Source organism: Nipponia nippon, unplaced genomic scaffold (assembly GCF_047370975.1).
Source record: "Nipponia nippon isolate SJK-2023a ecotype South Korea unplaced genomic scaffold, ASM4737097v1 scaffold_2, whole genome shotgun sequence".
Classification (NCBI taxonomy): Eukaryota; Metazoa; Chordata; class Aves; order Pelecaniformes; family Threskiornithidae; genus Nipponia; species Nipponia nippon.
In genome coordinates this window covers 27,932,023-27,945,491 of record NW_028262336.1, presented here as the reverse complement: position 1 = coordinate 27,945,491, position 13,469 = coordinate 27,932,023, and the positions used below count along the sequence as shown (strand labels likewise).

Sequence of the window (13,469 nt, the reverse complement as noted above, 5' to 3'; positions counted from 1 at the left end):
TCCACAACTTGGGACATGCTAACAGGCTTTCTTGTTTAAAGGCAATGCTGCAACTGTAAAAAGAGGCTAAGAGGGCAAAACTGGGAAGAAAAAGAAGATGATTTGTTTAAGTGATTTATCCTTACACTTCAAGACTCTGAGACTAGAAGAGGGTTCCTCTTGTTGTATGAGGCATGACTGACCTATCTTTCCATTCTTGCACTGCTGAGTTATTACAGTTTTGAAATGTAAATAGGAAAGACTTCATAATCTATGGGGTAATCTGCGTGGGCTAATTTGTACCTTCCTGGAAAGCCTAGATCCTTGCTTGGTTAAACAGGGCATTGTGGAGGCTTAGCCAACTTTTCCTGTCATTTGAGAAATCAAAGACAACAGAAGAGGCGAGCAGTGAGACGCACCATTTAATTACCACTAACCCTTCTAAGCATCCCTGTTTTTCCTAGGCTACATGGATGGACAGTTGGAATTATGCTGTAGCATGGGAGAACATTACACTGGCCTCTTGTGTACCATATGCCTTTTCATTGACAAACTAACACTTTTTTAATGAGAGTTTCTGAGGTTGTTATCCAAACTACATTCCTTATCCCAGATCTCATCTTTAGCACCTCTCCCAGAGGTATCTGGGAGTTTGGACCCAGACATATATGCAAATCCAGGGCTTGATCAGGTCCCAGTGAAGTCAATAAAAATATTGTTGGTGCTGAACAGATATCCACTAGGCTCAAATGAAAAGTAAAAGCCATCCAAGAAAAAATGGGAGACCAATTACGGGTTCTTTTTTTAATCAAAATATGCCTTCTTCTTCTCTCTCCCTCCCTTTAATTTTTTTTGACTGTCTTAACTTTTTAACTAGTTTAAAGTAACTGAGAAAATGTTTAAATTTTAGAATGTTGAATAGGCCTGGACCAATGCCCAAAAAATGTCATGTGACCTTCCTGATATATAACTCTTAATTTTGGTACTTACTGATTCCAGTCAAGGATTTTTGGTGATGATAAAACACTGAAATGTAGGAAAAGAAATACCAGGAGGCTGAGAAATTAACTTCTGTTCGCAGGTATCACCATTTCTGGAAAAATGGAAAAGGAAAAAAGAACACCTGCAAAACTTTGCTGCATTAAATATTTCATAAGCATAACCTCGGGCTTACGTTAATGTAATCATTTACATGGGAATATTAATTTTTGAAACATTTGTTGCATTAGTTAACCTGTTCTTTACAGAAGCGTTAGACTCTCGAAGCGGCGTCTGGAAGGCACGGGGGCAGGTGCTGGTCTGCCGCTCTGTGCACAGCCCACCGCCACGGCCCTGATCCTGCCAAGCATCGCAGAGGCGCACATCACTCCCTCGCAGAGGGGGTGGTCGGGCCGAGAGGCTGACGCGGGCTACGGCGAGACTGGGGACCCGCGTCCCCTGTGGCGTCCTGCAGGTAGAGAGCACCTGCTCCTGGCACCCGGCTGGGGACGTGGAGAGGAATCAGGAGATAACTTTTCTTTCCCACGCGTCCGGGTTTGCCTCGGTGGCACCGAGCAGGCACCGGGGGATGCGGGGCGGCGCACCGCAGCCGGAGGGAAGCCGGCAGAGCCGGACCCCTCCGGGGTCGCGCTCCTCTCGCCGTCCCGGAGCCCAGGCTGCCTTCCAGCCCTTGATCTCGGCAGAGGGTGAGCGGTTTGCCAATCTGCTCTCACTCTCCGGGCACCGTTAAGGTGGAAAGAGCAGATGAAAAAGTGAAGGCAGACATCTGCCCTTTGCGGTGTCCCCGTCGGAGCACGAAGCGGGGGAAGGAAGACGAGGGGACAGGGTGAGCGGGTGCGTGTGTCAGGCAGCCGGGGATGATCTAAGTATCTGAAGTCATTCGAAAGGTCAGAGCAAGCATTAGCTCTTCCCCGCCTTGCCTCCTCCTCGGGGGCTCGGGGGCAATCACAGTCCGCCCAAACTAGATGACAGCTTGCCGGGACTTAATGACAGGCTGGGTGCAGAGGAGCCGCGGCCGCCCAGACAAAGGGAGGAAGCTGGGTGCTGCCGCCGACCCGAGAAGGTGCCGGGGCAGGGGACGAGCCGGGGCAGGGCGGGCAGCGGCCAGGACGCGCCTCCCGCCCGCCGCCCCGGTCCCCCCGGCCGCCCCCCGACCGCCCCGCATCACCGGCGCCCTCGGAAAAGCCCCGGCCGCTTCCCTCCCCTGCGAGAGCCAGGCGCAAACCTGCCTCCTCCGCCCAACGCTGCACCGTGACCGGCAGCGCCGGGCGGGAGAGAGGGGGGAGCGGGCAGGACGCGAGGTAAGCGCAGCTCCGCCGGCCCCGGCCGGCGGTGGCACCTCGGACCCTGGGGGCCTCTGTGGCTTTAAGCCATTCGAGGGAAATCTTGCGTTTTTCATACACAAACATATTTTTTTTTTCCTCTCTCCCGGTCTCTCTCCCCTCCCCGGCTTCCTCCCTCTCTTCCTCTCTCCTGCCTCCCTCTCTCCCGCTCCCTCTCCCTCCTTTTCTCCTCCCCCCGCAGCCCCCCCCTTTCCCCCTCCCCTCAAGTTTCTCCCTCTGTCTGATTAAATGAGAAGGAAGTGTGGGAGTGGTGGTTTTGAAGCTCTCCCTTTAAGAGGCAGCCTGCAGTGACGAATTGTTGAAATTGCCATTGCAGGATGGCATTCCGCTATAAATTCATTGTTCCACCTCCTCTCATCTTCACATTTCTCTCCCTTCTCCTCTTGTTCACATCGACAGACTGGGGATAACAACAACAACAACAGAAAAGATACAGGGAGGGGGTTTTTGCAAAAATCCGGGACGTTTTCCGCTTCTTGGGCTTTTTTTTTTTTTTGCCTTTTTTTTTTTTTTTTTCTTCTTTTTAACCATCTCACCGGAGACGATCGAGGCGGTTTTTTGGTGCCTGAATTTCTTCTCTCCCCTTCTCCTCCTTCTCTTCAAAACAAAAGGGGGCAAAAGAAGGAAAGGGAGCCCACCGGAGCCCGAGAAAGTGCCGAGTCGCAGCAGACCTGCCCCCTGCCCCTGCCGCTGCTGCTGCTGCTGCTGGTGATGATCCGGTGACTACAGCAGAGAAGTGGAAGAGGAGTGGGAAGTGCTCAAACTTCTCTACTTGCCGGCTCCGAGCCTCCTCTCCTCCTTTTTCTCTCCCCCCTCCCTCTGCCTCCCCAGCAGCAGCAGTTTGGGATTTTTTGCCTCTCTCTCTCCTTCCATGTGCTCCCGGCTCTTCCCTGCAGAGAAACACAAAGTTCACACGCGAGCGGCTTTTGTTGACATTTTTTTCTCTCACACTTGAGTTTGGGAGGGAGAACTTTCTTTTTACTTTTTTTTTTTCTTTTTTCCCCCTCCTTCCCCCTTCTCTCCTTCCCTTAACTACGTTGCTGCACTCCGCCGACCGGCTCCTTTCACCCCCCCTCCCCAACTCTCGTTATTCTTATTACTCCTGATAATTATCACCGCCACTGTGGCCGCTGCTGACGGCGAGGCAAGCATGCTCCTGAAGCTGCTCTCCCTGCTGCTGGCCGCCGAGCTGCACCTCGCTCTGGCCCAGCCGCCGGCACCTGCCGACGACGGAGCGCCGCCGCCCCCCGCCGCCGCCCCGCCGCCGCCCCGGCCCCGGCCCCGGCCGGGCCCTCCCCCCGGGCCGCCCCGCCGCCCCCCGCCGCCCCGCGGGGCCAGCGGCGTCGTGCGGCGCCTCGACCCGACCTACGCGGGGGGCGGCAAGGCGGGCTACGTCCTCTACGCCGGCGGCCAGCGCTTCCTCCTCGACCTGGAGCGGGACGAGGCGGTGGGGGCGCGGGCGCCGCGGGCCGGCGGGCCGCCGCGCTGCTACTACCGCGGCACGGTGGACGGCAGCCCGCGCTCCCTGGCCGTCTTCAACCTCTGCGGCGGCCTCGACGGCTTCTTCGCCGTGGGCCGCTCCCGCTACACCGTCAGGCCGGCGCGGCGCGGCGGGGAGGCGGCCGGCCCGCGGATCTACGGGGAGGGCCCGGCCCGCGCCCCGCACCTCTTCCGCAGGGACCGCTTCAGCTTCGAGACGGTGCCGGCCCGCACCAGCTGCGAGACCCGCGACCCGGCGGCGGCGGCGGCGGAGGGGGACGGCCGGCGGCGGCGGCGGCGGCGTCGCTCCGTCTCCCGGGCCCGGCAGGTGGAGCTGCTGCTGGTGGCCGACGCCTCCATGGTCCGCAAGTACGGGAAGGGGCTGCAGCACTACCTGCTCACCCTGGCCTCCATCGCCTCCCGGCTCTACGCCCACGCCAGCTTGGAGAACCACGTCCGGCTGGCCGTGGTGAAGGTGGTGGCCCTGGGGGAGAAGGAGAAGGGGCTGGAGGTCAACAGGAACGCCGCCACCACCCTCAAGAACTTCTGCAAGTGGCAGCACCAGCACAACCGCCTCGACGACGACCACGACGAGCACTATGACGCTGCCATCCTCTTCACCCGCGAGGTAGGCATCGCCCCGACCGACGGCGACTTGGTGTCCCTCGGACGATGTGTCGTGGGGTGGCTGGGCTGCGACGAGGCCACCTTGGCAGCCCTCCAGCCACATTGCCCAGCTTTGCTCGGTGGTTGCCTCCCCGCTCACGCCCTCGGCCTTTCCGTTGGGTTGCACTGCATCTCGGGGACCGGCACCCACGCACACAGCCGCCGGGGATGGAAGAGGGGTTGAAAACCCAACTAATTGCGTATGCACTTGTGTGTGCCCCTTCCCCTCCGAGGTCATCCCCACTGCGGGTACACAGTTGTTCGTGTCAGTGCGGTGCTGGGACTCCTGCCAGAGTGGAGAGGTGGTAAGGTGCCTGGTTGGGGGGCTCGGCTGAGGCCGCCTGACTTATCTCTGCCTGAGAGATGACGTTGTTCCATCTTTCCCAGTGAGATGTTTCACACACAGCCCCTCTCTCTCCAGGGAGGTGGTCCAGGGCTGATAGTGCTCCCTAGCCTAAATTAGTCCCCAAACCAACCTGCTAGTGAAAATGGTGAAAAACACCTTAAAAGTACACGCGGCTTCCTTGTTGAGTGCGTTGAGATGCTATTTCCAGCAAGAATAGCTCCGCCGCACTGGAAGCCGGCAATGCTTGTGGTTCAAGGGTAGGACGTAAACGCAAACCGCAGGTAAACAGAGCTGCAGAAGTTGAGTTGGGCTGGTGGTGAGGGGATGCAGTCTCTTTCTCGTTCACCAAGTGAAAAATGGGTGTCCTGATCAACAGTGGGTTGGATCCATCCGGTCTTACCCATGCAGAGCTGTGCCTTGCTCCCTGCCCGGTTGTTAATTGCATTGCCAGAGGTCGTTAAGGGACATTGCTCTAGTAGACATGTGGCCGAGTTTATGCAATGAAGCTCTTCTGTAAGAATATCCCTTCAGCGGTTTGGGTTTGGTGTTTTCTTTTTTTCCCTTCCCCAAGTATGAAAAAAATAACTGCATGACTTTCCGTTCATTTGAGTTCTCCTGCTTTTCTACATCATAGGAGCCTGCCAAAAAGGATGCTTTGGATGGTTTGTGGAAGGAGTTGCTCCAGAAGGGGGAAAAAAAGCGCCTGGCTTGCTTTTATAGCTGTAAATAGTTGAAACATTAGGTTCTGTGTCAGTCAGGCATCACTTGTACAGCAGGAGCCTTTTTTAGCAGTTTAAAGCCCATCGGTCCGATTTCCAAGCTTTCATGTTTTTATCATTATAATCTGAATGAAAGCAGGCTACCTAGGCTGAGTCAGAATGCTCTTGTTTTTTTCTATAAACATCCTTCTTAATGGCTTATTAATTAAGCCTGGGCCAGAATCCATCACTTTTCACTAAAGAGTGTTTTTCTCTGCCAGTATTCCCATTTATTTCCCTGGGATTTATTACAATTCAGAAAGTCTTAAGGTGGCAGATTGTGAGTCTTAACATCAATTATTAAGTTAATTTGGATTGAGATAGGATGTGAATTTAAAGTTCACTTGCTTTACAGATGCTTATCTGTAATTCTTTGCATGGATGCCCTCCTGCCAGAATGAGAGTGTGCTGCTAATCAGTAATCCACTTTCAAAGACCCCTGAGCAATGCATCTCCCGTGCGTAGAGTTACTTCTTTTGGATGTAAGTAGTACCTAAACTAAGCAAAATGTCACAGTTCCTGTGGTCTCCTTCCACTCTTAAGATGCAAATATTGCTTGCACTGTTACTTAGGGATGTAAATGCTTTGCAAGAAAAAAGCACAGGCTTCCATTCTCTTGGTTTACATTTTAACACGTTTAACTATGGGATTAGCTCTTCAGTGTGGTTCAGCGTAGCTTAATCTGCTGTAATCATTTGCTGTGTGCACATGCATGTTGTTTGGCATTACATTGCGGTATTTGACTCAATAAGAACAAGACTGTAGTTTCTTGCTACATGTGTTCATGATGTTCTTTGCAGGGAGTATGTCTGAGTCCACATGATTTTTTATATGCTTGCACTTGAAATGTCAACATGAATCTATTTGCTCCTCTTGGAATGTAAACACAGAAAGGGTTAAAGGATGAAAAAGCAGTAGAGATGTTTCCCGGAGAAAACAGCCCCACTTTGAACTAAAGAGAGATTTTTTCCAGTTTAGCTTTTCAATGAGAGTGGCAGCAATTGGCAGGAGAATCCAACTTTTACAACTATGTTTTGAATGTATGAAGTACGTTGCTTAGCTACTAGACGCCAAGCCATGGCTGCATGTTTTGATGGGCTCTGAATACCGTCATGCTAATTTTTGAACATCCAGATGTCTTCTTCTAAATGGCTTGTTTTTAGGCATGGGGTAAATGTGTGAGGTACATTTTCCATCTTTGTTTACTAACTGAGGCCACCTTGAACTTTGTGTCTCTGCGTCAACAGAATAATATTTGCAAATCGTTTGTCAGCCAAACTCAAGTCCTCAGCTGTATGTAACTGTTTATGTGTAGTTAGAATCTACATGCCTGTTGCCATACAAGTCTCTAATATAATAATTATCTTCGTTCTGGAGTGACATTTGCTTGGATGTTGGTTTTGACACCAAAAGAGGCTCTCTGAAAAGATAGTAGCTTTACTCGAGTTCCTTATAAAGGAAGAATCCCGTCAGAATTCAGCACCATCGCTTTCTCCTCTTCTGTTGTCATTACTTGTTTAAAGATAAATTAATAACCATTCATAGACAAAGAGTGTGCTGGCTGCTCTCCCTTATTATAAAATTAGTACTGGTGGTTCCAATTTGTATCATCATTCATACTAGGAAGTACTTCCCATGCAAAAAGATTTTTAGAGGGAGATTTACTGATGTCGGATTAAAACATTCACTCACTTTTGGTCATAATCTGTATTTAATTTCATAAGGGCTTTAAAGCAATCGTGCTGCAGAGCATAGTAAATAGTAAATAAATAGGAACATAGATTCAGTTCACAGACAACTGGTGTTAAAACTATTTTAAGTTTCTATATTCCTTATCAGCGGTGGCAAGAACCATGTAACTACCATTAGCTGCAGTGAATCTGTTTACTCTGTAACTGCAAGGAAAACTACAGCAACGTGTCTGGTCATTATTGTCACCTGTGTAGGAGGCTGTAAAAACCCTCAATGGCACAGAAATTATCTATCACTAAATATTGCAGAAATGTAGTTGGGTTCCACAGTGATTATTTAAATTCCCAAAATCTAATAAGGAAAAGTATATTTTCCCAGTGGTCTCAGTCTCTCATTTTGACCCACGGTGGCCAGTACTAAGCCTGACAGAGGTCTGACTTGTCAGAGCCAAAAGGTGATAATTTTCTAATAAATCCTGTGAGAGCTCTCGTTAAGGCGGTTTGGCCTTAACAGCCTTAGAGAATACATGGGTCCCCTGCTGTTCGACTACTTTGTGGTTGAGTCCTTGACAGCAGCTGTAAATTTTTGGGCCACATGCATCCTCAGAGCATCCTTCGTGGAATATGGTGATGCAAGGATTTGATCGTCTGGTGGCCAGGTGAGTCCTCTGCCCCATGCGGCGGTAGAGAAGCAGCTGTGTGGTGGGAAGGAGGAAGGACTCGTAAAGCCCTCTTCCCCTGGAGATCAGCTCTCTTTGTTCTCAGTGTCAGTGAAGTCAACAGCAAATTTAGAATTTAGTCTGTTTCAGGCTTTTTTGTTGTGAACAGTTCTCGGAAGCTGGAAATAGGTTATCTTCAGTCTTCAGGTTTTTATGGGTGCCACAAAATACTTGCCAGATTATTTGTCACAGTAGAAAAACGTATTAGACATGACTTCCAAACTGCACTTGAACTCAGACTGTTCTTTTCCAAGGTCCAGCCTGATCTGCAATTATGCTCTAGAATTTTTCTAATCTATTTCGTTACTGACCCTTACTTAAATTTGAAGTGAACTATTGAATGCATTTGGACAAAATTCAATTCCCTTCCTTTCCTTTCCCCCCCAGTTCTGAATCATGTGAAAATTAAAATAAGTATTTCTCACAGTAGATACAGGCAACAAGAGCAAGAAAAAATACTTCCCTAAGTGCTTGTTAGCATCATCCATGATAGTACCATCATGCCTGGCTCTAACAAAAAGTTCATGCTAGAGCCAAAGGCCAGTGTCCTGCTTTTTTATACACAGTAATTATATGGGTCTTGTGTGTGTGATTTAGTTTAACTGTCAATCTGACAGTGCTGTTGAAATTTAACAGCAAGCTTTGGATTATCTCAGCTCTATAGATGATAATTTCATTGCGTCGAGCATATGCTTGCTTTGGCTCTAGTTCTTTCTTCTTTTTTGCTCTTCCATATTATCATCTTCCCATAATTATTATCCCATATTAGTAAAACAGATCACTCTAGCAATGGTCAATAGAACATATTTCACTAATGTTTATTATTATTACTGTGAAGAAATTATAATGTGATGTGTCTACCAGTTTCATAGTGTTTTCACCAATTTGCTTGCAAATGTAATACATTTAGATAATGTCCCTGGGGAAAATAATGTGGGACATAATTTGTGTGGGAGAAGTAGCATGATTCACACTAATCTACAGAGATGGTGTGGAGTTTCCCCACAGAGGAACTATGGGTTAGGCAAGTTAAATCGCAGTTTTCCTTGTTCACCAGTCACCAGTTTCATAACTGAAACTTCGTTTGCCCTTCCCCTCCCCATACAGAGTCCAAATGCTAATTTACGTGCATTTTGTCAATATTTTTAAATAATCTGTGGTTTGCTTAATGCTGCTGCATTTTCTTCATGCACTTTAGGGAAAAAAGTTGTTTTGTTAATATGTATATTCAGAGCATAAAAGCTTAATCCAGTTTAGGCTCTATTTCTAATACTTTGTTGCAGAGTGTCCTTGGATGACAAGTGCCAAGGGTCCCTGTACCATACAAGGGGAGAGTGAGAATATGCCTAAATATTCAGTCCAGTGAGGAGGTAGTTTCTGAAGACAGCGAGTGTAGCATGCCTGTGCTAAACTTAACCCAACAGGACATCACCCATACACTGGGTTTTCTTGAATTTCACCTTACCTGGAATTCAGAAAGACAGCTCTGTACGTTTGAGATACAAATGCCCAAAACTCAGGCCTATATTTACCATATTAACCTGAAAGGAAGATGACATCAATTTTTAAGTTAAACTACTGGAGAAAAAGGTGTGATTTTTATTCTGGTAGGTATGGCAGGTGTCACCACTCCTGTTTTCGTCGAAAGGTAACCGGACTTCTGTCTTTCCTCTCAAAATACGGCCACGGGAGGACAAAGCAGTATCCCAGTGAGTCTGACAGGAGTCCTTCCTCGCTTCACAGCAATGGCCAGGCCCTCTCCCTGGTGCCCTAACCTGGACATCCCCATGACCAAGACCCACCAGTGTCTCAGGATGAGGATTTTTCACAGCAGGCTTCCTCCAGGGCAGCCTTCCACCATTTTGGCTTGTAAAACCTCTCTTTTAAGTGTCATAGTATCGGTTGAGGGGTAAAATAGACCATGCCCTAATTATTTTTTTCACCAGTTAGCCCTTATATCCAGTATACCTTTTGCAGTCTATCGACTTCGGTCTTGCGCTCCTTTTGCCTTCCAGACATCGCACACTCTTTGGGTGATACCCGTAATCCTTTCTGTTTGGGTGAACCTTACTTTCCTCCACAAGTGCTGTTCTGCCGTGCTGCGACATCAATAAGCTTTCACCCACTATGCAGAGGGGCGCGTGAGAGGGCGGACGCGTGGGTCCCGAAAACCGCCTGACCCCACCCTCCCTTTACAGGGCTGCGGTGGGAATGCTGCTGCAGGAAGTCGGAAAGTCGTATTTAATTCCTTCCCCTGCTTGAAGGATTTTAGGTCTGTATCGCCCACTTCCCAGGAGAGGTCCTTAACCGGTAGGTTGTAAGCTGTTCCAGGTGTTAAGGAAACTTTCCACCCCTCTGACCAAAGCTGTGTCACTGTTTAGCAAGTAATTCAAGATTCATATGGTGAGAAGGAGAGAAATCGTGACCTGAAGCCGCTGACTGGAGTGCACCGCTTAGAGCAAGGCAGTCTGGGTTCCCAAAGCACGGAGAGAAGACTGTTTCTGTAATTTACCGAAGGACTGTTCGCTGTAAAATACAGAAGCAGGCTAAGGTCCAAAAATTAGGTCCCTTCACCAAGCACCGTAAGCACTAACTAACTGCAGCCTGAGCTAGGGAAACCTTTGGCACATGGGCTGCAACAGGAGGAGCTGCAGCTCCCTGTACGCACGAACACATGCAGACCTTCATTGTAGACCATAGTCTGGTGTAGACCATAGGGCACTCTCCTAAGAAACATCCTTCTAAGTATCCTCATCCCTGAAAGGAATTTGAAGCTGGATCACCTTCTTACTGGCTTTAACTGATGGGCCATTGTAAAGAAACCAGAAAAGCAAGCGAACAAACCCGCAAAGATGTGAAAGCTGTTAGCTGTGCTTTAAAAGAAGGTGATGTGCAGCTGTGCCTGATAGAAAGCCCAATCCTGTTGGTTTCTCGTACATCTGATCTGAGACGTCTGTAGGCTTAGCTTCCCTTAGGGGCAAAGATGGAGAAACATTAAGTATCTCAACTCCAATCAAGCTTTAGTATAAGCTAAGTGCTAAGCTGCTCAGGACTGTAAAACTGTAGCACTTTGGGGTCCATAAGGTCATGAGCTGCAAGCCCTATGATAACTCAAAAACCAGAGGACATTTGAGCCAGTTTTGTTCTTCTGCCCTTACATTCCACCAAACTGTCCGTGTTGGCACTTAAATCCTGTTTTGGATCCGGTCCACGGGCTCTGGCCTAATATCAGGTTTCACTAAACAGTTTATTCTTGTTTTTAAGTCTACTGCATAAATCAAAGAATTTCAGGTAAAATAAATGAACTGCTCCAGCAGGGTGCCGCGGCAGTTATCTTCATTCACAACAATGCCACGTATACATGGCAAACAGCCAGGTCCTCTTGATGTACTTACAAATGCCAAGAAAACTTGGCCTTTAATAGGCTGTCTAATTAACTACTAGTCTTATGATGTACAGCTCAGTTTTCCTAAGTCATTCCTTTGCCAAAGCTTAAATCTTAACATCTATTGTCTCCTGTGTAGCAAATGCATTTCCTAGCCATTCTTCTGTTTTGAAACTACTGTAATGCAGATCAAGGGCCAGACTCTGCATTCCTTCTTTAGAAATATCAAGAAACACTTATTCTTCGAAGCCTCTGCCGCTATTTGGAGGCAATTACATGAGTATACAGATCTGACTAAGCGATTAACTTTTTAAATAGAAGCCACACACTGGAGCAAAATAGTCATTGGAAACTGATTTTAAGTATCATGTGAGTCCATGCTTTCTTAGTGCTTTAGCAGGAGTGTGAAAAGTTGAGGAGACCCACACAGATTTTTTAGATTGCATCATTACATCAGGGCCTGTTTTTAAGAAAAAAAAAAAAAATTTCAAGGGGAATAAAAACTTTTAATGTACTCCCAGAAACTTTACTTCATAAAAGTCTGAGACTGCTTTCCAAGACTGCCCAGGAAAACTTAAAATATGGCTAGTGATGCTGGTAACAAATGATCCATGGCCAGTACAGCCACAGGAGGTTTAAGTCGAAAGAAATTTTGCCATAAAGATTTAAATCAGTGGAAGTGTAAACAGGCATGATTTTCCATAACGTCGCTCGAAATCACGCTGTTGGGAAGGACTGTGTAGCTAGGGAATGGTGATTTGACCTGATAGCAAACTTTTCAGAATATCAGAGATGCCACTTGATAGGCTTCAATTATGTGTATTGTGTATACTATGTGTTGCTATGAATAGAAATATATTAAAATTCAAATCATGCAGAGGCAAGAGAAATGAAAAATAAACGAGACTATGAGTTGAGAACATAATGGAGCTGAGTCTTCAGTAATCTACCTACGTGATTATTGACAATGTCAGCATTAGCTTGAAAAAAGCATTCTCATGCAGTCACTGAGGACTGAAGTCTGCAACGAAAACCAGGAGGCTCAGCACATGCTCTCTGTTCAAAGCGTAGCGAAGGCATGCCCTGCTCCAGCAGCAGATGGGCAACCCGTAGACATCCCTCCCCAATAACAGCTTCATACGAAGAAGCTAACGCCAGAAAATATTTCCTGTCCTTGTTTCCAAGATCCTTTACAAGCCTCGTCCACCGCTGCCCAGCTGGGATTCGGTAGGCGGCGGCAGGGCTCCCCACGCTGCCTTGCTCAGACTGCTGGGGAGGCAGCGCGGATGTGGTCAGGGAGCTGGCTGAAGGGAATGGGGCTTTACTCTATCCCTGTCCACCGCTTTCTGACCGCAGGGCGGTCGCTCTCCTCTCTTCTCCTTTATGGGGTTCGTTGGTCCCACACCAGCTGAGGACAGCTGTTTTCCAGCTGTCCGTGGGGTGGTGGAGGAGCTAGGTAATTTTACAAATAAGCAATTTTCAGAATCACTTATTGCTGTGGGATTTCCTAGGAGCAACCTTTAACTAATAGAGCCCTTCAAGAAATTCATTTTATCAGACCTGAAGTTAAGTTATTTCACAAAGAAAGCGTAAAGCCTGCTTTGTTTCGTCTAGACAACTGTTATGCAAATGAGCACTGCCTTGGAAGTTACCAGTGGGATGCCGAGATGTGTGGATATGTGTCATACTCCAGGAAACGATGGAAATGGCAGAACAGCTGTTTGATGAAGTGACTGGATTTGTGAGGAAAACCCAGGCATGCAGTGTGGTGCGATGTTAGTAACACGTAACATATGAAAAGTAATCAAGCATTGCTGTGTCCGTTAGTGCTTGCATATGTACATAGCTATTTTTTTAATGTCTAACGAAGGTGGCGTAACGCAATCCTGCACATAGCTTTCGAAATTCTGGCGGTGGGATTACTAACCAGCCAAAAGTCAGAAGGGCTGCTTACGGTTAACATCCCTGTCATAATTTTCCATACTCCACACATCCCATCAGAAGTAACTCTAAGGAAGTTTATGAGATTGCCTGCTTAGAAAGATTGTATTCTTTTAGTTATACTTGTGTCATCAAGTCCGGAGAATCATTGTGAGGTCTGGTT

General features: G+C 47.9%; 1 protein-coding gene across 1 annotated transcript in view; it reads left to right on the top strand.

Moving 5' to 3' along the window:
• Positions 1–2,577: 2,577 nt before the first annotated feature.
• Positions 2,578–13,469, top strand: part of ADAMTS5 (ADAM metallopeptidase with thrombospondin type 1 motif 5) — a 48,814-nt gene continuing 37,922 nt past the window's right edge. Inside the window, exon 1 of the mRNA XM_009473543.2 lies at positions 2,578–4,428. Coding sequence (XP_009471818.2) covers positions 3,472–4,428 — 957 coding nt within the window. The 5' untranslated portion in view covers positions 2,578–3,471. The remainder of the gene's footprint in view (positions 4,429–13,469) is intronic.